General features: G+C 42.2%; 3 protein-coding genes across 3 annotated transcripts in view; 2 read left to right on the forward strand and 1 right to left on the reverse strand.

Annotated features, from left to right (window-relative positions):
* The window catches only part of LOC124212331 (rho GTPase-activating protein 44), a 79,912-nt gene extending 56,101 nt beyond the window's left edge, over positions 1–23,811 (reverse strand). Inside the window, exon 1 of the mRNA XM_046612225.2 lies at positions 22,685–23,811. The gene's annotated coding sequence lies outside the window, so the exon portion shown is untranslated. The remainder of the gene's footprint in view (positions 1–22,684) is intronic.
* Positions 4,423–11,703, forward strand: LOC124211236 (EF-hand calcium-binding domain-containing protein 10). Its single transcript, XM_046610084.2, has 3 exons — positions 4,423–4,489; positions 9,370–9,563; positions 11,535–11,703. Exons 2-3 carry the CDS (start codon positions 9,373–9,375, stop codon positions 11,701–11,703), a joined length of 360 nt encoding a protein of 119 aa, XP_046466040.2. The 5' UTR covers positions 4,423–4,489; positions 9,370–9,372.
* Positions 18,108–22,504, forward strand: Metrn (meteorin). The gene is made up of 3 exons (XM_046612237.2): positions 18,108–19,428; positions 20,956–21,475; positions 21,781–22,504. Exons 1-3 carry the CDS (start codon positions 19,262–19,264, stop codon positions 21,988–21,990), a joined length of 897 nt encoding a protein of 298 aa, XP_046468193.1. The 5' UTR covers positions 18,108–19,261; the 3' UTR covers positions 21,991–22,504.
* Positions 23,812–23,957: the final 146 nt, after the last annotated feature.

Genomic DNA, 23,957 nt, shown 5'->3' on the forward strand with positions numbered 1-23,957 from the left:
TAACATTATTATTATTATTATATGCATCTATCCACGTATCTCACTATAGGCGAAGAGAATCCTGCAGCTTGTAAACTGTGTAAAACGCACTCTATAAAGCCGTTTCCAAAAACCGGCATCTTTGTTCGTTTCAATCAAATGATTTTCAACAAATCATAAACCCAACTACAGACAGTCCAAAATTAATGACGAATATGTCCCAACTAATTTCTCTTCTTCAAATACGAGCAATTGCATGTACCAAGTAGATGGTGAGCGTGAATTGATTTTCTACACGCATCCCCAACGAGCCCGTAATATAAAATCAACCCTCTTTCTATCACCCGCGTGTTTCCCCCGTGGATAAAGGAACGCGCGCAGTGTGAATGTCCTCGTTTCTTTAGAGTCGTATTATGGGGTACAAGGTACACCACATGGTGTATCGGGTTCGCCTAGCGGTTTTTTAGACTGTGGAGGTGAAGGATGGCTTAAAGCGATCAGATGCGGGTAAACACCTGGCCAGATACTCACCCTGCAGGTATTCCGCGATCGGAAGAAACGTCGAGTTTCTTCTTGCACTATACAGATAAGCGTTAGAGATAAGGTGACTGTAATGTTCCAGAGTTTTTTTGTGCGTGATTCAAACGGACAAACGTCACTCGGAATTAACATGAACAAGACTGCGTTTCAATACCGCATCAATCCTCCAGTCTGCAGAAAGACGAGTTCAATTCCTGGATATAAAACGTCGGAGAGGCAAACTTCCGGGCAGAAAGATTTCCGCATCTGGTCAACCGGTCGAACAACCCTACTGCAAACTCCAGCTGCAGTGGATCACTCTTTCCAATAAATACCTTGTAAGGCCAAAGTGCCTTCTTATATAAGGAACAGGGGGAATGCATCCTCCGAAGTTCAGATTGCAATGAGATCCAAGAAGAGCCAGCAACGTATATTCCAACTATTGATCAAGCTATGGGTAAGAAGTACCGAAGATCAAAGCACTGCTGAGAGTGCAGAATACAATTGATCGGACATCAATGCAGGATGGTATAGTGGAAGAAAAAAGAGAATAATGAACGAAACGAACTTCAATTGCTGAAAACAAATGTTCAATGTATTCCGCTATTTCGCCTGACAGGGCGTTAGGGTTGAGGGTAGAATTTGTGCATCAGATTGGTCAAGATTTTGGAATTGTGAAGGGTCTTTCCACCGGCGATGGAGGCCGGAGCCGGAAATCGTAAGAGTTCCGCGAGTCCGGGAGTATCGAAACGTGTGGAAGACGGAAAACCGAAGGCTTCATCACTGTTGCCTCCGAGCCCCGGATCGTCGACCGTAAATTGTCCGGCAGGCCGATCCCAACTGTCCCAAGGTGTCGCCTACGAGGGTGGCAAGGTGGTCGAACCTCCAAACGCTGGTGTCGTCGGCGGCGATTCCCGAGGGGTAAGATTGACGATTTACTCAGATTTTCCAAAAGTACAGCAGCGTTTCCTGTCATCGATCTCCTTGCATTTTGACCGTGTACTTTACACCTCGCTGTTTGGACTTTTGGGGTTCTGTCAGGTATCACCTCCTATGATCGTCCAGCTTCCGAATCATTGCGAAACCATAACGCACAGACTGCATGGCGTCTAAGAAACGTTTGACATCTGACGCATCACTTGTCTTCATTTTATTAGTGGTATTATTGTATAGGTTCTCAAATCTGTTAACCGACGAAACGTTATCGTTGAACCAGCTGATCAATCACCGTTTATGCGACCCTAATTGATCCTCTGATTTAATCAATTTTTTATTAATTATAGTGCATATAAATCGGGGATCAATGATAGGTACTTCATTCGCTCAACGATCTTTAAACTCCGAGATGACTACTGAGTTATTTATGCCTTACCATGATGATGATCTGATCATCTAACCGAGATCACGTCACTCATATTTTTCTACTCCACTCGACATGAATATTATAATTTCATTGATGAATTACAGACCTTGAGAGAAAATGATATTATCACAATTTACTTCATATCCATGGGATTCGACAAGTGAAATTGACCTTTGTACAAGTACATGAAAAAGAGAAAACTGCCTATGGATTGGTGAAAAATTGTTTTACCTCAATCTTAAATTACCCACAATCTGCCTCTCACGCGCACATTTTCATCTTTTATTCTTCAAATTCGGATAAGATTTAACTATTTGACTACTCTGAAATCGATTTCATGACTAAAAGGATCTAATCTCGGGCAAACGCATAATATAGAGGAAATTATATTCCGTGTCGAGATATGTATATATTATACATATATAAAGATGTATACTATATGCCGGGGCCTCAGATGTTACAAGGTAGACATTACGTCTAATTAAAAACCTCATGCTTTTCAACTCTGAATTAATTTGACACGTACTAAAATCACCGACAAGATGTTAGACCCGTAGATCTCGGACACAGATAGTTAATTTCTTAGTCTTACATAGACGACATACATGAATACCTCTAACGTATGAACTAGTACAATGCTTCAACACATATACCGCACATATAACGGTGTTTGGCGCCCTGCGCCTTACGAGATAGCAATAAAGAGTGCATAACGTACATACATATAAGAAGAATCACGCATATCATATATACGCGCGATAGATCTCTCCTAATATACAAGAAGACCATGTTATGGGTTAGATTGTGTTAGGTTAGGTCGTATGACGGGCGTAGCGAATAGCTGTGCATAAAAACAGAGAAGTAAAAATAAATGATGAGAAAAAAAAAAGAGTAGTAACTGGAAAAAAGTCAAAAAAATTTTACATCGGATATATGTATACATAGTCGAGTTCGTCACGTGGCCAAGCGTCGCCAAAGGGGGAGGGAAGGAGGGAGAGACGAGAGGTTCCCCTCTATGTTTATTATTACTGGCGTGTGTGAAACTTTGAGTTTCCCACAGACTCGCCCTACTTCTGACGATGCCACCCGGCATACGTACGACGTACGCCTCGCGTACACTGGCCCCATATATTCACCCCAACCCCTGCATCATGCCTTCCAGTGCAGCGTGTGCACTGCGCGTGGGACCACCCCGACCCCCCCTGCACCCCCATGCATGCACGTGACCGGCGATACCCAATTCTTTTTGGGCCTTCGTGCAAGCCGAGGCAATTCTCCAACCCTCCGATTTTGTTTACGATTTTTTTTATATCCATGAGTGCGTGTACGTGTGTTTTCCGCTTTGAACTATCTTCCCATGAAATGACCTATATCGGATACTTTGGTTAGAATACTCGTTCAGCGGGACGGTATATATGATAATTATGATAAATCGATAGTCTAGCTAGGTGGAATAATTTATTCTCTTGAAACTTGAAAATCAACCGCGCATGGGCCAAATAATTCAATCTCATTGGTCGGCGAAATCTTCCCGCAACGATATTTTTGTCTCCGATGCAGGCGGGCCAACTTACGCAAAATCTGTACGTTTGAATTTTCAAAGAGGATAAACATTAAATTCCAAACGTTCTTTGAAGAATCAACTTTCCGACCCAATAACAAATGCTTCCCAAACCTTTCCGAGTCGCTACCTCAATTATTTGAGATTCTAACCTCGAAAATTCGTATCAACTGCATCGTCGGTAGAAACAGTTTGACAGCTGAAACTCGAGTTGGCCAGCCTGCACGAACAGCCGATAAGACTCGCGCATGCGCGGTTGATTTTCAAGTTTCAAGAGATTGTCCCGGTATATTGTCCACTGCATTGTACATTCGATAAATTTTTTTCCCACAGTAATTTTCACCAGTCAAAGCTATCGATCCATAATTATATCTCGTAACAATTACGAAACGCTTCTAGGATCTGATATTGACAATTTTGCGCCAGCTTAAAAGTGGCGATGGAATGAAAGAAAGAAAGAAGTAAAGCAGGAAAGAGAGAGCCGTGAGAATTTGGTTAAATTATTTACCACCGAGAGGTTCAAAGAGAGAGAGAGAGAGAGACGGAAGGTGGGGCAAGTTGTTTGAGGAGCGTTTACATCACGCATTAACTTCGCCGCGTGGCGAACATAGTCGTCGACGATGTAGGGGGAGAAGAAGACAACGGGAGGTTTAGGTATCGGTGCATTTGTGTGCATGTGTGTGTGAGTGTATAAAGTTTCCGGGTTCGACCGCAATTTCCCTCCGGGCTTTATGTACTTTCTCACTTTTCCCCATTTTCCCACAGTGAAGAGACGCGGCCCCGTTCGTTCGTCATCCCAATTCCCCCCTATAAGTCCGACTCCTCTCCCGCCAATATAATTGTCGCTTCGCTTCGTTGCGGCTCAAGTGCACGTGACGGTTATCTTCGGTTTTATCTACTCCTGAACGCAAAGGGTTGTTAAAATCGGTAACGCGACTATATTTCGACCTGAAAACCTTTCGCGTTGATCATCCTCCAAAGAAACGGACGATAACCTGAAGATCGATGACTCCGACACGCAATCCGGTGATTCCCCTGACCTGACTATCCGAATAACGCTCGGTAAGGTAAGTGTACCGGTTATTGACACGTTTTGACCCTCTTATTACTAAAAATTATAAATTAAGGGACAGAATTGTGAATTTCTCCATGACTAAAACCAATTGCTTCTTATATTTGGCTAATTTTAGAACTAAGGGTCAAACAGATACAACCAAAGAAGGTCAGTAATTAGGACAGAGTCAATAACCGGTACGCTTACCTTAATACAGTTTTCTTCAACGCTATCTCCCGATAAGCGAGTAGAAGCGGTGCAACTCAATAACGAAGTCAACTCGAGTAGTTACCCATCAACCGAGTTACCATGCCGATCAATTTCACGGTTCCCACAGCGGACAGTCCACTCCCTGCACCCATAATACAGTCCATGTCACGGTTGGAAGATGATGCCCACGGGGCCTAAGGGGTCCGGAAATTAACTTTTCAATATTATTTTATCACCCCGTTTGCCTCGGCCCCGAAGTGAAAGTGCCTGTACCTGTATACATTTTCGAATGAATTATACATGCCGGAGGATTTTTATCCCTCAAATTCCGATACATTCATGTAGATGGTACGACAGACCTCCGTGATGGTCACGATTATGATCACTACCACTTCCTGGCTAACTAACTTGAGCCCCCCTTCCTCCCGTCCCACCGAAATGCCAAGGAGCTAAGTTATTCGTCCGGAAAAATAGGCGACGGTAGCTTTTTGGTAAAACTAATAAAGGTCCCTGAAGGTGAGGGCAGCTGCCGAACGGACACAGGTAGCCCTTGACACGGCCACGCTAATCCTGCCTTATCTCCCGACGCGGTCTTCGTCCGAATGATGCAGGCCCAACGTCCGGTAGCTCATAGCCGTATAACCGCTACGCCGCATGAAGGTGAAACGCCGCTACCGCATCCATGCCTGAAACTCAATACGCTCTTGTGACGGATGCTTCGCCTGGCTCTTGGACGGACAACCGTTAATGATGGAAATCCATCTGCACGTCGCTCAACTTTAACCCCTGACCGCGGGATGCAAGCGGTACGGGACGATATCGAATTACGAGGACTTTGCGCAACGGCGAAGTTGATATACGAATGAACTCAAAAACGGAGGTAGAGAGATGATCGAGATTTTGAGTGTAGTAGCTGATAACTAGCTTCATTTACCCAGGGACATCGTAACTCGGTTCTAATGAGAAACCGACTTTACATGGTACCAACTTTCAAATTTTGCAAACACAAAAGAACGTGAACTCAAAAACGGAGATAGAGAGAGAATTTCGAGTTTAGTAGTTGATAACTAGCTTCATTTTTCCAGGGACATTATAATATTCGGTTCGGAAGAGGAACCGACTTTACACGGTACCAACTTTCAAACTTTGACATGGCTTGAAGGATTCATAACTCCATTGCCTCCTTTATTCTTTCATTCATCGAGCTTTTATTATACTATGTAAGTATTATTTTTGGCTGACTCAGAGCCGGTTGACTTTGGCTAATCGGTCGCCCATCTGTACCAACAAAACCTTCGGCTGTGCCGCCACGCGGCTAGCAGTAACTACCAAAGTGTGTACGGGCTTCGAAAAGCGAGGAGAGAAACGAGGAGGTTGCGTGCCTTTATGGGTTGTCCGCGGCCCCGTTGTGTATGGGAATCGAATTAACTTATGAACATTCGTTAGTTAACGGAGCGTGGCGGTCGGCTCGACGAATGAAACTTGTGTAACTTGTTTCGTTCCCACTCTATTATATCGGTCTAGGGGACGCTTGCGTTCGGCATTAACGCGTTGCGTGATTATATCATCAACCGGGACCCCCTCTATTTCGTTATCTTGTTGTATTATAGCTGGTGCATTAAATGCCGCCTGCAGATCGGCCACCGATCCATCCTATGACAACATGCAAGAATACACCTCGAGCATTATCAACAGTTTTACTCTATCAAAGTTACGATTTGCTACCCACGACCGGAGATCATCAACTGCCAAAGGGAGAGGAAATAAAACTTGTATCTCGGGGGTTTTTGGGATTATACGAAGCAACAAAGATCATTTGAAGTTGTATTTAAACTGTGATAAGGCTAGGACATGGTAAATTTTTGAGCTGGGACACTAAGCATCCCACTGTGACTGAAGGGGTTGATGATCCAGGATTAAATTTGTTTGAATAATATTGAAATTTTCTTAGCATGTCTTCTCTTGTATTTTTCATGTAATACCGGTGAAGGTAAACTACATATTATACAGTTGTGCACGCAGCGCACGATACTTGCAAAAAATCTGGAACAAGTAGATACGTCCGTGACATACAAACGATCTAATTGTAACACGGTTACAGTTGTTGAAAATAGAAGAAAAAAAAAAAATTATCAAACCGGTATAAGATTTTTATGTTCATAAAATCCTTATATTTCTTAAAATATTTCCATAAAATTGTTCCCTTTTTTTGTATATGCGTAACGATTGACCAACTTTTCGAAAAATCAGTGATCATTCCTCGAAAATGCTGCACCGAAATAACCACGTGATTAAAACAATTCTACTCGCCATGTTTAAAAAAATGATATTATTATTTTAGCAACGAGGTGTACCTCGTAACTTTTCCCCGTCAAACCGGCCACGCTTTGTTGTGCAACATTATTATACGCATCGGAAGATCGTAAAAGGCAGGAAATTCGAAACTCTGCGTTGCTGCCTGCGAGAGATCAGTGCCCCTCGTCATTTCGTTTGGCCTCAGGCTATCACCACCCTCGCGTCTAAATCTTTCAGGTTCAAATTGCTCCTAACCGTTTTGGAATGTTTCAAAAATTGCTCGAATTCATCGAAAACCCTGTAATAAGAACCTCGATGTTTTTTTCACCCAACTTCTCTTTTACAAAACGGAAACCTCGTTTCTCGCTTTTTTAATTTTACAGGGCAGATACACACGATTCTTTGAAAGGTCAAATTCCTCTGTTTCTTTCTTCCTCGAAGAACCCGCCGTCGAAAGTCGAATTCATCCCGAAAATCATCTTCACTGTAATTTTTATAAGTCTTTTTCAATTTATTCCTTTTATTTCCAGTTCCAGTCGATCGGTTCATTTAATTGTTAATTCTTTTACGTTACTTGCGGCATTTTTCTAAAGCGCGTCAGCACGAAGCAAAACCAGTAAATCTACTGAACAACGACGACCACTTATGGAATTACGACTTGCATGCTTGTAATGACAATAAGAAACCAGTCATTTCGCAAGCGAAGTTCGTAACAGTTAATGATCATGATAAATGATGCGTATTGCACGAAGCTTACCGGTTAGCGAAATGATTTTTTACACATCTGGGACTATAAATTTTGCGGCCACAAATATCCAATCTACCCAATTGAGAATATTACAGGTTACGTATACACGATTACAATATACGTACGTGCACGAATCTGTTTGCTAAAACTATCTTCTATATATATTGAGAGTGAAGATTGGATTGGCGGGCGATTAAATAATCATGGTGAAATCGATACAAGCATGTATTTATATTGTATGTGGTATGCGACGTGATTACCCAATTACACCTGTACCTTCGAATCTCCTACATTATATACATACAAACGTGAATCATCATCAACGTACAAATCTCGTTGAATCAAAATTATTGATTAACTGTGAGAAAAATAAAGTAAAAATTAAACACCAAACAGAAAAGTACGAATAAAGACTGAAGAGGATCTAATAAACACAAATAAAATATGATGTTGAAATTAATCTGACTCTCACCTTTTCAAACTCCTGTAACATTTGTATTATTTCGTGTATTTCTTACCTACTCTCTCTTTCTCTCTCTCTTGACCTTTTTTTTCCTCTACATCTCGTTCCGTAAACTCGCACCAACCGCAGACCAGCAATTGGTCGCGAGGTAATAATTGTTTGTAAATTGTTTTTGCGGTTAGAAAAAATAAATAAATAAATAATAATGAATAAAAGAAAGATATAAAAAAAAAAACATTTTAAAAAGAAGGAGTAACAAACGAAACGAGAAAATAAAAATACCACCTGGATGTAATAAATTCTTGAAATCCTAAGGTTCTTTTTTGCCCGGTGGGCGCAGCTTCGTGTCTGTAGGGTTAATTCCCCGATTAAAACCTAAGCTTATAATGTCGCCAGAATAATTCTAAACTGGTGTAGAAATCCCGTATATATGCACGCGATAGGGTATCTCAGAGTACATATAAGCCTGAAACGTTAATCTAGCTCTGTAGACCCCTCTTCTTATGTATACCTACTCACGGCTTGTGTTTATAAGAAACCATTAGCCGTTTGCAATCAATCACCGATGGCCCGTAACTTATGACATTTACGAAACAAGGCGACCCCGGGGTCGCCAACTGTGCCATGGGAAAAAAGAAACTTTAAAAAGTAAGAATTAAAAAAACCAACCAACTCACGAACGAAAAAGTAAAAAAAAAAAAGCGACTTCGGCACTAACGCGACTCGATCTCTACCCTAGGCTTACTTTACCGTAATGCTCAACGAGGTCTATAATCAGGTACGTACGGAGGATTTTGGCTCCTAGAACTCGATTATGATAAAACGTACTCGTTTCCTCGACGCTTAGACAAGACCCTGCTAATTTTACCTTGTGAAATTTTTATTCTCGAGCAAATAATTAGGTGGGAAGTTCTATGGCGTAATTATTTTTTCACAGGAATAAATTGTGTGTTCACCTAAAGCTTGAGACAAATTTCTCCCCAAAGTTCGCGTTGTCGAGTCTGTGAAATTAACTAAACTACAAAATTCCGTTAGAATTTTAGGCCGCCATATTGTACAAGTGATTTTTAATTTAAAAAACCTGATAGCGAATCCTTGAAATTGAATTTTTAATTTACAACATTTTTATTCCGATTTTTAAGATCCTATAATTTTTTGTATTCAACATCCGTTTCAGCGTATGACCAACGCCCAGATGCAGGCGCAATTTTACTTGAACGAGAAAAAGATATTTGAACTATTCAACTTCCTGATCGGTCACCTCCTCGTGGATGAACCGACTGACCCGATCGAGTACCTTTACGAATTGCTGGATAAATGCATGCTATTCAGAGCCGGACTTGGCGAGCCGCCGCTTCTCTTCACCGCCCGGTAAATAATAAACTCATTTATTTTATATGCCGTTATATGATACGGGGTCACTTCGGGTTATTTAATCGCACGTAAATGAAATCGCGGATACAGAGATAGGAGAGGTAAGAGGCAATAGTCGTTAGCCTTTCTGAATTCATATTTATCGGTTCTCTATAAAGCGACAAAGCATTACCGAGACCATTTGGAGCGGTTGTAAATTAACAATCAGAAAATAACACTAACTACCTTGGTCTAAAAAAGGTTCGACAATGACCATAGTATATTTTTCAATTACTGGTCGGTTCATGGAAAAATTTCTCAAGAAATCAGCACGCGAATTGGTTGTACTATTATATTATACCTAGAAACACGAGCAAAGAAGTGGAAACGAGAATCGCGAGTGAAAAAATACTCACGCCAAACGTTCAGCGGCAGCAATTTGGCAACTTCATTTAATGTTTCTAGAAATCGACGTTGGAAAGAAAATTTTCAACGAACTCAGCGGCACCGCGCTTTTATAATCGTAATCAAAATCCCGACAGCGTTTAGACTCCAGACAGTGATTTCGTGGGTAGGTAAGATCAGGCAACGTACCATGCAGTCCTGCAAGCCACCCCCCTCAAGCTCCTCGTGACAAACGAAATGAAGAAAGATAAATGATATTCCATGAAAAGTCGGGTATAAGAAGATGAGGCTCTCCTCGAGGAGAGAATTGCCCAATAATTTAACCGCCGCAATGCCGCCGTCGCCGCTCTGCCTGCAGAGTTTAGATCCGTCGACTGTTACTTCCACCCTCCTGCAGCTAACGGAGAAAACTTGATTACGTGCCAAAGCGTAATATCCCAAGATATAGACTTTGGAGACCGTGTACCGTCTCTTACCGCCCGTCGCAGCGAAAGCTATGAACAAAAATAGGTGGATCAGCGTTGTCCAATAAACGCGAAGCTCTGTACGTTGGAAGGAAATAACCTCCTGCCGCCTGCATTGGTGAGGAACACTTTCCTACACAGGACGCAGAGCCAAGGCAAGAATTTTTATTTTATTAGCTTCCATTGCTTGGACGGTTGTTCATCCGTTCAAAGTCATCGCTAGAAGAGGCAGCCTGTAATCATTCGTCGTCTTGAAGGAGCTACGAATTCTGGGAGGGTTTAAGAGACAGATCCTCTGCCTAGTAGATATCTATACTTTACTCTTTCACCGCCAACCAATTGTCAGGGTATAACTTGGACTCATCCGAGAAGAAAGAGGAGAAGGACGACTGCTCAGGCATACAGTGTAATTAACTTGCTCCGAAGTGCAGGCACTTATTCCGTACTTCACCAGGAACCTGTGGAGCCTAATTCTTAATGCACGCCAATGTACGTCAAGACTCCCGTGACTTGGAAGGCGGAAACAAGGAGAAGCTGCATATGCACGGCACCACGACTACGACAGCATCGAAATGGATTAAATACGTCGTTAAACGCACCCTGACTTGCTGTGTATCGTTAGACCCGATCGCTTCCACTGGTCAGAATTATGCTAGCTGCAGTAAAAACAATCCATGAAAATATCAGCACGAGCTAACTGTGGGGCAACATTGAATCCAACAAACTAGGCTAGGCGGTATTCTCTCAGTCTTTTAAAGTCAACAAAGACTATCGTTCGTAGTTTACAATCTCGGCTCGAAAGACCGTGGAGCATTAGGTACTTTTTACACATTCACAACGTCAAGGAGACAGACGCGACAAAGTTGAAACATCTTTTCGTGGAATATCTGGAGCTGAAGGCAAAGCGTAGTTGTGTATGATACTTTTCCATGAATGAACTCGGGATGGTATCCAAATACTGATCCTCCAACAGAAGCACATGTGACTACACATATAGTCGAGCTCCTCTTCTGTCTTCCACTCTAGTTGCCTTGGGTAGTTACAATGAGACCAGGAGTTTTCCACATTGTTTGCGTTGTAGATTCTTTGTTGAAAAATTTGACGAGTCTTGTTTCCGTAGACACGTCGAGAGCATGTTCCAGAGTCTGGATCCTGGAGGCTTGGGCAGCATCTCTCTAGACCAGTACAAAGCCGGAATGACCACCCTTGGCATTGGCTGCTACGACATGAACCCGAAGACTTGCTCAGCCGGACGGGTTGACAAACAGACTTTTGAAGATGAGGCGTAAGTCCAGTTGCACATTCTGTAAGATTTTCGGCTATGACTTCAGGTCTCCAAAGACATCTTTTTCTAATCTTATATTTGGCCCTGCAGTTTCGGATGACAGTCTTGCGTTTACCTCTTGCACATACCACAAAATTTCCGCGATCATAAGTTTCAGTTCTTTTTTCTCTTTGCGTAAAATGCAAACGTGTTACGTACGGAGGATAAGTATCGTTGAAAATTCTTCTCCCTGAAACGTTATAACGCGACGCAGATGTTCGATGGCGGCTGGCGATGTTTACTTCACCGCAAAATGCTAATTTATTAGGTCAGTTCGGTTTGTTAGCGCCGACAATTCGTTCCCACGGAAACGTTGTACAAAGCTGGGCTGCCTTTACCTACAGCGAAGCTAGACTCGAGATTCTGTACACAACTGAACAGGTTTAACGACAGTTACAATTGGATATCTTAGGTACCTACTCGTTTTTCAATTCTTTTTATTGAAAATTGGTCATCAATTTTACAATACAATTGCAGTATCGCCGCCGAACGCATAAACATTCCGCTTCAAACAATATACCTATGATCCGAAAGTCTGAATTGCGTCATACCGCGCCTTTTCCAAAGCTGCTACACGCCAACAGCCTGGTCTATAACGCTCTATCGAGCCGTGGAGAATGGCTTAAACTGGTCTAAACTTTCAGCATTCATATATCCCGCTCGTTCGAGGTCAGAGAAAAAGGTTCGACGACTGGTACCGCACGTGTTGCAAATGTCTTTCCAGATTTTACCACCCAGTAATTTCAATCTCTCATCGTTCGGAACAATTCTGCGATCTCTAATGACGATCACTTTTCGCAACAAGCATCTTTCGGTGCTCTGACGTAAACTAATAAGCGTCCGATCCGATGGCGGTGTAGCACTGTAAAGATGAAAGTACAACTGTACAAGTGCCTAATGGATCCAGGACTGGAACACGCGGCGAAGATTCCCACCGTCCAAATCGCACCGTTCGAGTCGATTGATACCGCACGGTACGTTGTCCAATTATTGGATCTTTGATCTGACTACGTGGCAGCAGTCGAGGTTGAGGCTGGTCAATTTACCAGTAATAAATAACCGGGTTGAAGCGTCGAAAGGATGTTTTCGTACCTTACTTCTGGGTTTGAAAAATAGTTTCGACGAGTGTCGATCAAGCTTGTGATTGTGCGATTTACACAAAATTCAAACGGTACCACAACGTAATAATAGCCGAGCAGATCGTTCAGCTGTATAATCGTTCCTTGACGGACAGGAGATAGCTGCAGGTACCGTTTATGCCTGTCTCCGTGACGATCAAGCCGATGCTGGACTTTGTCGATCCGAAAATTCCGTTAACCGATCAAGTTTCTCACGCACAATTCATTTGAACGGAGAACGCGAGGAAACACACAGCGCTTTGTGTATTGAATTACCGCCACATCGATTAAGATCATGGCCAACGGTCATATCTATCCATGAATCTTCTCGGCGATTCTATTTACTTTCTAACAATATTTTGGCATAACGTCTGCGAAAAAATTACTCCAACTTCGAGTCAAGTAGACACTCTACTTTTCATTGCCTTCTCCTGGCATTGGCTACGAAGCTGAAACAAGCAGTTAGAGTTGGCAGGCTAACGAGTTTAACTATTCGGAAATAGAAAAATGGAGTTCAGGTGCATCCTCGTAATTCTGTAATAGCATTGGGGGTTCAAGGTATTTAACGAGATTTTGATTTTCGGACTTCACTACCTTACTCGAATGAACGTTAGAACGTTTGGCTGCTGATTCTAGCTGCTAAACTTCAGTCTCGTGCATTAGCTGGTAGCTACGCGGTATCCTCCATTCAACAGTCTGAATTCCTTACGCAACATGGAATTTCTCGATGCCTGAGGATATACCTGCAGCGGACCGGGGGATCCCGGCTTCTGAAGGCCCGGACAAAATCAGGTCCCATCATACGTGCTCTTCTTCAGAAGATGTGCAGGCATTATATACGTTGCGTCGCGGCAGTTTTGAATAATCGTAGGGATTACTTTAATAAGCGAGGGGTCGAGGCCTCAGACATTGAGGCACGCGTAGCCCGCGGGTCCTAAGGACCAAAAGGATACCCTAGACCGAATTACGGACGCCCTTTTTTCCTCGAAGGAATCTGCGAGGAAGGATAATACCGAGGATATGTTATTCCTGAAGGTACGAGGCTAGGAATGGAATCGTCTGTTTACTTTCCAGATAAGCAAATGAAAGAGTGAAAAACAGATTAATTATCGGTTGATTATAGTTCAAGTCCTGCAAGAACGTATAACGTCGCGTTTGTAAAATTCGTGACTCAGAGACTTCGAGTCACTGCAGACTGAGCATGAGTTAAGAATCTTTAACGACTAAAATAAGAGGCAAAGAGACGAAGAAGAAGAGGAAGATGATGACGAAGGACAGGCCTGCGAGTAATTCTATCCTGAAAAAAATCACGAGAACGAACAAAATGGGTCAATTGAAATTCGAGTAGACAGCGTCTTTCCGATTCTGTATTGCGTATCCACTTTCTACCGAAACCAATCGACGCGCAGTCGTCCAGAATACACGAAATCCAGGATTCATCGATTCATCGTTCTTTGGTTCTCTCATTCTCCTCACGTTTTATTTCACTTGATTACATTTCGATTGCTTCTAACGGAACGAGACCGCGATAGATCGAGTTTTTGCGAGTACCGTGTTGAAGCCCCGCTTCTTACGGGTAAAAAAAAATGTGGGGAGAGGGAGAGGGAATGTACCAAGACAGTTTATTTACTGTGGAGAAAAAAAAAAAAAAAAAAACTGCAAAGATTATTTCGTCCCTCAAATGTAACACGCAATACGTATAAGTAAAGAACGTAGATGACCCCTGGACTCGAGGCTCGGTCAGAGGTTAATGGACCATTCTTGCGAATCATTTCTGTCATTGTCCTGTGCTCGGGTACCTATACAGTCGTGTAGCTATAAAGTATACATAAATTATTAAACAACCGACCTGAATTTGCATTAGTGTCCGAATGTACGTATAACGTATATGTACACGAGTCCGTCTCCGTTCTACAGTGCGACAGAGAATGGATGCTGGACTGATTTCGAGAGAGACAAACGTACAAGGCGCGTGCGGGACGAACTCAATTTGCTCCGATTAACTAGCGCTCGCTTCTCGGTCAATATATGACCGTAGGTATTTACGTGCAACGCGTATGTACATAGAAATAGAACATCGGACTGTCTATAATTAATATTGTATCAAATTACATAGCAATGAGCAATTTTCAATCGAAATATCGAACTATTATCTCGAGTTTCGAGTTGAGCAGCAGTTGACCGTGAAAAGATTATGACCTGGTTCATGATCAACGTTTGAAACTTGTTCCAAAATCACTAACATGTTTTATATTTTGACAAATTTTGTACATTCGGATATTTTCAAGCGATATTCAATCGCGTAAATCAAGTTTGACGGACAGTTAAGGATGGCCGGAAACTTGGCGCATGTGTAAAAGTTATTTCATCGAGTTAAACAATGTCTCGTGGAAAAAAAAGTGTATAGAGGTTAGTTTTTGTCGGTTTATACATGTACAAGGAGGGGCATTCTTACAATAAATTATCACTGCGACGAGCAGGCAGACACTGAATTATGGCTTTGGAGCACCGTAGTAAAATCGCAGTTTTTGCTCGTCGCTCGCTTGCTCGCCTTACAATTAGTTTACTTCGGATGTATTATATTTTAGCGCAATTTCGAACTACGGGATTATTCACGTATATATATATATTCCCGCTTTGTGGTGAAGATAAGAAGGTTGCTCGATAATTCTTCTTTTTTTTTTTTTTCATTATCGATAATCATATTTCGATCCTTTCATTCGACACATGTTGAGTGCAATCAGACTTTCGGACACCCTGTAATATACGTAATTGTGCGTTTACGTCTGACAGCTAATGTGTCACTGCGTACATTACATACGTCTACTCTTCTTCGTCTTCTTCTTTTTCTTCTTTGCCCGATGACGTCACCCGTCTTTGGGTCAAGTGGCTTAATTGAACCGACTATACAACGAATTATTAAAGCAAATCTTGTAAGTTTCCTTGATTATTTTCAAAGATCTAAATAACACACGCGTGACAAAAAACGTTCGAACGTCTTCCCACTCTTTTCGAATATCTCGATTTTCTGTTATTCCCACTCTGGACAGCGTGAGTAAGAAAATGAAGTAACGAATGCCACGATCTACTCAAGAATTTATTTTCACAGAAAAAAATGCCTGGTGAGTATGCTGTCCGAAATGATAGTCAAGAAGTCGTAGAAGAAGGGACTGAACAACACTTGGTACAAAGAAGTTTGGAGCAATCATCATATAAGTTGTTTCGTATCCAAATGCAATACATATCTACCTTCGGATAAAAAAAAATTACCATGTGAATAAATTTGATTACCCTATGCGTATAAGAGTATCTTTCTAAATTCGTTGAAGTAACCATGGTAAAAAAACAAAACAGAATAATAATAGAAGAGTACGTAGGTATATCACCACCAACACCACCAACACCACCAACACGTGACTCGGTTGTCCGTGTAACGTACTTCCTGCAAGCATTATCTGGAAGGATATTTATTCCCGTCGTTAATACACTTACTACCCATGCGCACGACGAGAAGAAGAAGTAAGTCCAGTCCAGTCGAGCACTACGGCACTGCAACTTTCTAGCCCCGGACTCTTTCGTTGCAAGTCAACGTAGGTATATATTTACGTGTGTGTAATTTTTAACACCGCATGAAGGAGCCGGCGTTGTCCCGCTGTGTGGCAGCGCAGCTGGACCAACCAGGCAGAGTTGAAAGTGTGCCCTGCACCGCCCGCAACAATGGGTGGGAGTAGCCCAGGTACACACGAGTGGATAACCAATACTTATGTCCGTAAGCCTCCGTACGTTACACACCGATCTACGCGCAATGACAAGAACCGGGTTGTCCGCTCTCGTACGGCGGATAAAAAGTTCCAGGGAAGTTCGTCGATCCGGCGAAAGGTTCAACCTAAAACCCAATGATCAAGGTGAACCATGCGCGGTACCAGATTGCGACCCATTTCTTGGATGCGGATATCGCTGCCCCTGATCGCCGTATGACGCAAGGTAGTTTCAGATAATTGGTGAGGTTTTTTTAAACCACGTTAAGTTTTGGCCCAGAATTTGACACGGATAATCGTCGATAAACTGGATGAAAGTCAGCCTTGCATTCGCTGTTGCTGCTGCTGCTGCCGCTGCTGCGATCGGAGAGCTTGACGTGGGTTGGTAAATCGGAATGTAAATTACCGGTATCGAGGATATGTATAAGAAGCTGTGGAGCAGGAGTTCGAGCCTTTGGAAAATAAACGCCGAAGCCTTTCTTGCCCTCCGCTGGTTTTGATTGTGCTTTTCAAGTATGCACGAGCCGAGACTCGGTTGCCCGAGGTAAATCTACGCCCATTCTCGGCTCTCTTTCCTCCTCCACCTCCACCTCCACCTCCACCTCCACCTCTTCTCTTCTCTTCTCTGCTGCCGCACGTATGGCATACAAGCATACGTGAATGCATTATGCGTGTGCCTCGAAGGCAGACTCTACGGTCTGCTCTGCGTGATACACACGGACAGGTTGCCTCCGGGCAACTTGTTGCTGCTCTCGCTGCTTTCCTCTGGCTGGCTTGCTTGCTAGCCCTCGATACCTCCCTCGCTCTTTGCTGGTGTGGGAGGCTGATCTACGACTAGCGATGGGTTCGAGCCGGCAGCCAGCCGATGAAATCTCAAGGCCCGCCAAAAGTCCCAAGAACAGATCGACAAAAGTCAACCGATTGTTCTTTCAGAGTTCGGATGATCACCACAAGCCATCCTCGTGGTACGTCATGTTCGTTTGCGCCGAAATTCTGTACAGAACTAGCATTTATTCAAGCCGAGTCTTTCAACTTCGAAAATCCACGATCAACGTATGCTCTTTCTTTCATACGACATTTCTTTGGCAGTGGAATGCTTTCAGAAGTGTTACTAGTTCAATACAGCAAAATATTCGAATTCAGAAGAAAGGTATTCTCATGTTACCAGATTTTCGACAATTTTCATCATTCTTATCTCTTCCACTCAAGCTTTGACGAAAATTTTCCAACTACGCATCCTGCGTACCCAGGCCGAAGACGTCCTCTTTCCTTTCGAATTTCGAGATCCTTGAGCAGAAATTGTGCGTACATTCTTACCCGCCGCTACGGCACGTGTGTCGCGTGTGTGCGTGTTTCAGGCACGGTAGATGGCGTGTGTACAGCACCGCGTTCAAGTGCCCCTTCGGGTCCCCCGCGTCCCTCATCTTGTTTTTGACCCCCCACCAAAAGATCTAAGAGACGAACGAAGGGGGCAGAAGTAGGCTGGAGAACGAGGCAGTCGTTGTCGGTGGTTTCAGCGACAGTTCCCGCTCGACTTTCAAACAGGGATAGTCATGTCGACGGAAGACGACCAAAAGTCTTCTCCTCTGCACGGTTTCTCCTTTCGAAACAAATCAAAGGACAATAACATCGTTGAAGTGAACTCGTTGGTTCCTTTTTTTTCTACGTAAATAGTTAGAATATAAAGCAAAAGTCACCTACTGAAATAGTTTTCCGCCATCCTTCTTAAAATAAAAATAAAAAAGAAGAAAAATAGCAAACAATATAAAGAGAAAATCACACTTTGCCAGTGTAACGTTGCTTTTGTCTGTACATTTGCAAGTGTGTCTCGGTATAATAATACCAACTATAGTACCAATAAGCAAATGTGGATTTAATATGAATAAAACTATGCCTGAGGTGATTTCCGTACAATTTTCACCGACAACGACGACGACGTCCTTTTAACATTACGAAAGGGGATCGTTCTCCATCCGTAAATCCAGGATCAATACCAACGTGTATTGTGTTTTACCGTTTGGATTTTTATACCGGCCTTGTTCGAGAAGGTTGACAGCGAATGTGCTTACCTTGCTACAAAAGGATTATATTCACGATTGGAGTGGATCAGATGAAGACTGCGCGTTACCGATGATAGTACAAGTACAGAAAACGCTGACTGATAATACAACGAAACAAAGCCGATCATCGCCTTATCAAGCGTAAGAGAAAAGCTCTGCTTCGTGTCACTTCGGTGTTTGATTGTGATTTCATGGATACAGTGACGCGGTACGGTTTAAATCGATCACACGTACGTTTCGAGTAATACAAAGTCCCAAAACAAGAAGAAGCACAAAGCTGACGATGATGAACTAGTAAATGCAACGGTAGATACTCCGATTTTAACCACTGATAACAAACAACGAATGATCGTCAATGAACTGCGAATTGTGTGACATTGTAGAAGTTTGCCGAAGTGCGGGAAGTGTGAAATATCCCGACGGTGTGTTTTATAATAGCTGATTAACAGTAATCGGGCAAAGGGAATACCATTCACTCCCAAGTTCATCCTCGTACATGTCGGAGAAATTATTAGGACAATTCAAGAAACGACAGTGGCGAAGTTGGTGAAGAATATCATTAAGAGGAGGCGAAAGTTCGTCGAAAGATGATAAGGTCCGAGCCGAGGTGGCCATCTTACGCCTTCGTATTCGCTGCTGCTGGATTTTTGTTACTACATTTTCGTCAAACCGCGGTCAATGCTGCTCCAGCCGCGACACATTTGCATCCTGCAGCAGCTGCTCCTCCCGCTGACCAATGCGACTGGGTCGGAAGGTCAGTTTTATCATTTCGGCTAATATGCAGGTGCTTTTGAACTGCAATGGTTCTCTCCTTCGACAGTACTTGCTTCAATTTTTATAACCAGCTCCATTACTATTAGCGGTAAAAAATCGTTTTTTTTGTAAAATTTTGCAAGTACAACACGGAATAGAAAACATTTTTCTACACGATGGACAAATCGTTTCAAATCAAAGAATTCGAAATACTGCACGTTAAAAATACAATTCCTTTTTCAATTTCACGGCACTTCTGGACAATATTATCTAATTTACTTGAGTCATGTGACGATACAGAATCGTTTGACATTCGCAACGCGTTATAGAGCGTAACAGGTTTCGAAACAGGTTTAAATATTGTGAAATTTAGAATCTTTGACCGTCAATCGAGTCTAGTGGAGTTTTGTAAACGTGAATATAAATTCTTCATTCAATCGTATGATTCTGTGTTGATTCACGTGTCAGGGAAAGAGTATAACTAGACCTCTCTGTTCGTCTAACCGTCAATATTTACCCCGGCATACGATACGTATAGAATTATATAAGGCCTAGGTGTGTAATAATAACCTGTCCATTTACACGATCATCGATTACAGAATTTACAAAGATCTGATAACAAACCGCGTAAAATTTTCGCCCGATTTCAGACTGATACGCTACGCGCGACATCGAGTTTTTAATATAGCCACATCCTGTATCTAACTGCCACCTTCTTCGGCTTGTATTTATTCCCAAAGCGCCAAAGGTGTAATATGCATTATACATACATGCATACCGTATATATATATGTATATATGGATGTATAATGATAATGAGAACGGGGTGTTTCCCTTGTCGCATGAGGCGAAACCGGTTTTGTATAAAGCCGTACAACTGGTTATGTTTTGAAGCAAGATTTTTCTCTCCTACTTATTACAAATCATATACAAGCCACGCGTGAAGTAAATTATATTATATATTCAATATATATATATATATATATGTACATATATACATCTATATGCGTATATAATATATACGAAGGTACATTTATTATAGGTATTATACGAATGAGACTCGTACATTTTCTCGATCTTGGATATATTCGTTGGTCAGAGGCGGATTATATAGACATGAAACATATGAGAAATAATTGAAGCAATATTTTCCAAATACTTCGACATCCTAGGTTACAAATGACCACGACGTTTATTCTCCATGTGTTGTCACAGATATTTTCGAGATAGCACTAAATTCAGTACGGCTACGGAGTTTAAGAGCCTGGGGTATATACTTTCAGCCCCAAAATCGGGTACTCTTACAGAGGCTGGTGTATTTGCATTGTAATAAGTCAGACGATCGACGAAAATTGATCCAGCGGATAAGGATCGATATACCAGGTTCGGATAAGTGCTTTTCCCCGACAGCCCGAAAACCGGGAACTTACGGAGATGTCGCTACATCTCGTGTGTTCGAAAAGCGATTACGGGCGCTTTGAAATTCCTCCGAGTTCGGGATTATTAATCGTCAAATTTATTTCCAACAGTGGAGGCGGGGGTCGAGGAGTCCGTCCAGTTTATCTTCGATGTTCGAGAGGCGCGGTGTCCTGGCGCTACCCGCGAGGAGCGCTTCGCATAGTGTTGCAAGGTGGCGGAGGGCGAAGTTTCCGGGGTTGCGTGAAAGTCTCGGGACCGGCGCGAGTCTACCTGGAGGCGAAGGGCACCCTGAGGCCTGTCTACAACCCGAGTGACGGAAAGCACGAGGCTTTGCACCGTTGTTTCCATTCCCGAGGACCGGTGGCCGCCCTCTACGTCGAGGCCGACGAGCCGCCTACCGTCGGACGAACCCGGGTGAAGCTCCAGTACGACCTCGAGTTCTCCCACCTCGTCGACGACGAGGGAGAGTGCAGACCCTGCTCGAAGGAGGAACTATCCGAGGCATATTGCCAGAGCGACCTCGTCGCCAGGGGGACCGTCAGGGCCGTCGAAAAACGACCCGAAATCGACGCCGCCGAGCTCGTTCTCAGGGTGACAAAGATGCTCCGACGCGTCGACGAATTAGCCGACGTAAGTACGATGGATTTTTTCTTTGATATTAGAGACAGCTAAAAGAGGGGTAAATCAATCGCTTAAACGATGATTTCAAAAATTAAGGTCAACTAGTGATAACACAAAAAAAATAAATAAAAAACTGGCAGCATAAAATTTAAAAAGAATACTGCGGTGGATTTGATCCGCAAGTGTTTCGGTCGTTTCAATCGTTGTTGACGACTTCGTACAGACACGATATTTTCGCGATATTATTGTACCTGCTATGTAATTTTTCTCATGCATATAAACATGGATTAATTTTACGATTATACTTGTTATAGGACAACGAAGTGGACACCGGTGACATTTATCGCAAGGAGGTCCGAATACGAGTCCCTAGTTTGTGCGACGCGCGTCATGGCGAAGGAGAATTTGTGATAATGGCAAAGAAAAGGCTGGGAGATCTGACCTTGGTTTGTGCACCGAGGTTGGAAGCCTGGGCAGAGGCAGTCAGAGAGCTGCAGTCCGCTCCTTGCGTGTTAAAGAGCTAATATCCACGGTATATTTTTAATATGGACGAATAATTTTGCGAATATGGTGAATTTTTGTGTAGTTGGTACTGTATGTAACAAGCATACCATCGATATAAAAGATGAGAGACTCAATTTATTTAAAACTATTTCGCGGTTCGTGTAATATTATATAATCAGGCGAATTGTGCCTGTAATAATATGTGATTCTTAATCTGCGATTACGCATATGTTTAGATATCAGTGATCAGGATTATACAGTTTTGAATTGATAAAGTGATCTACTATTTTTATTTTAAATATAATGCGTGTAATGTATCGATGTAAAAAGTATAGGAAAATGAAAAAACGACTATAAAGAAAAAACAAATAGTGTACATAGATTTATGTATATGTATGTATGTGTATTGTATATTGGGTTGTACATACCACGATTGTACTTTGTTGTATTAAGCGATCGATCTCTGAACTGTGATATTATTGTATTATTAGAGGTTTATCAAAACGAACAAAAAAAAAAAAAAAAAACAGAAAACAACGGATAAAGTAAATCTATATCAGTTTTATTTAATGTGTAAAAACAACGAATAAAAAACTAAATTGTTCATGCGAAAATCCATGTTCTATCATTATCATTATTATTATTATTATTATTAATATCATCGTTCTCATCATCATAGGTATTTAAAAGTCAAAAAATTTTATTCAAACTCACCCACATCTCGAATTTGATGAAGTATTGGCACATAATATATTTCACTCCGGCCCACCATAGAGTTCACCATAATGTTTTGAGTAATTTACTTTACTGCGCACTGCAACTGTGTTTATTTTCCGTACATCGTATATATTCCTTGGGGTTATATGGTACACAGAGAGGAAGAGAGAAAAAAAAAACGTGGGGCTCGCAGCTATGCGCTGCAAATTATTATTTAAGCCGATCGGCGACGAAGTTAATTTTCAAGGACGTATAAGCTGTATAAAGGCATGCGGTACTACGGCAAATTGAATATTTTCTCGGAGACGTCGAAGTGACGGGCCCGGGTAAAAAAGTTTGAACCGAGCTAAACAACGGGCAAGAAGCGCGGTTGGAACCGAGAAGAGGACGCGTCTCATCTAAATTCCGAGAGGTCGTCACGTAGATACGCGGATCGGTTTTATTTACCCCTCGATAAATATCCAGTCTTCCTTTTTTGTTTTTGTTTTCTTTTGCCGTTTAACTGCGAACTCTCAAAGCTCGCGAGCACAAGCTTCGTGAATCACGTGCATCGCCTTGTACGGTGAGAAACACTTTTTGCCCTGCGGATCAAACCGCCTTCCCGGTGACAAACTTGTATATTATACCTAATGCCAAGATCGATTCGAATCGTCGCTTTCGAGTCACGTAGACATTGTTGATTTTATTTGGAATGAAAATTGCACGACACAACGAGGAATTAAATCACCGCAGATACCATAACAATTATTTAATTAATTACACATGTCACTCGACATCGAAAGTTAATTGTTCGGACGATCAAACCTGCTTGTATTCATATTCGCTACGGTTCCACTACGGGCGTCGGTTGCTCCTTCGCACATTAATTTACACAAGCACACGTGCAAAGACACTGTTTTAAGTAATCGTTTCTAGGAAAGGTTTTGATCGTTATATCGTCTAACAACCAGAGCTGTATTCGACAGAGGTGTAGATCTCGGTCGCAATTTTCTCTAAACATATTGCAGCGCCATCTCTTAATTGTGATGCGAACGTAACTGTTGGTGCTCTGGATGGTAAGGAAGGAAGTTTCTAGAATAACATTGCGCAAGTGCAATTCTGTAGAGATTGCCGATATTTGACCAGTTGAGCTAATTTTCTTTACGACCCGAATGGATGTCTGTATTTCAAAAAGAGGTTACGTTGTTATATCAAGCTATTGCAAATACATTGCGTAATGTAAACACGAAATAATTATTTGATGCTTTAATTAGAAATTTATTTCTAAAAA

Source organism: Neodiprion pinetum, chromosome 2, assembly GCF_021155775.2.
Source record: "Neodiprion pinetum isolate iyNeoPine1 chromosome 2, iyNeoPine1.2, whole genome shotgun sequence".
NCBI classification, from domain to species: domain Eukaryota; kingdom Metazoa; phylum Arthropoda; class Insecta; order Hymenoptera; family Diprionidae; genus Neodiprion; species Neodiprion pinetum.

What these genes read in the sequence shown, in the direction of transcription:
- Metrn (XM_046612237.2), top strand. Translation starts at nt 19,262, where the DNA reads ATGATAAGGTCCGAGCCGAGGTGGCCATCTTACGCCTTCGTATTCGCT. An exon ending in CAATGCGACTGGGTCGGAAG is followed by an intron (nt 19,429 to 20,955) that starts GTCAGTTTTATC and finishes TATTTCCAACAG; the next exon opens with TGGAGGCGGGGGTCGAGGAG. An exon ending in GCGTCGACGAATTAGCCGAC is followed by an intron (nt 21,476 to 21,780) that starts GTAAGTACGATG and finishes TACTTGTTATAG; the next exon opens with GACAACGAAGTGGACACCGG.
- LOC124211236 (XM_046610084.2), top strand. Translation starts at nt 9,373, where the DNA reads ATGACCAACGCCCAGATGCAGGCGCAATTTTACTTGAACGAGAAAAAG. An exon ending in CCGCTTCTCTTCACCGCCCG is followed by an intron (nt 9,564 to 11,534) that starts GTAAATAATAAA and finishes TTGTTTCCGTAG; the next exon opens with ACACGTCGAGAGCATGTTCC.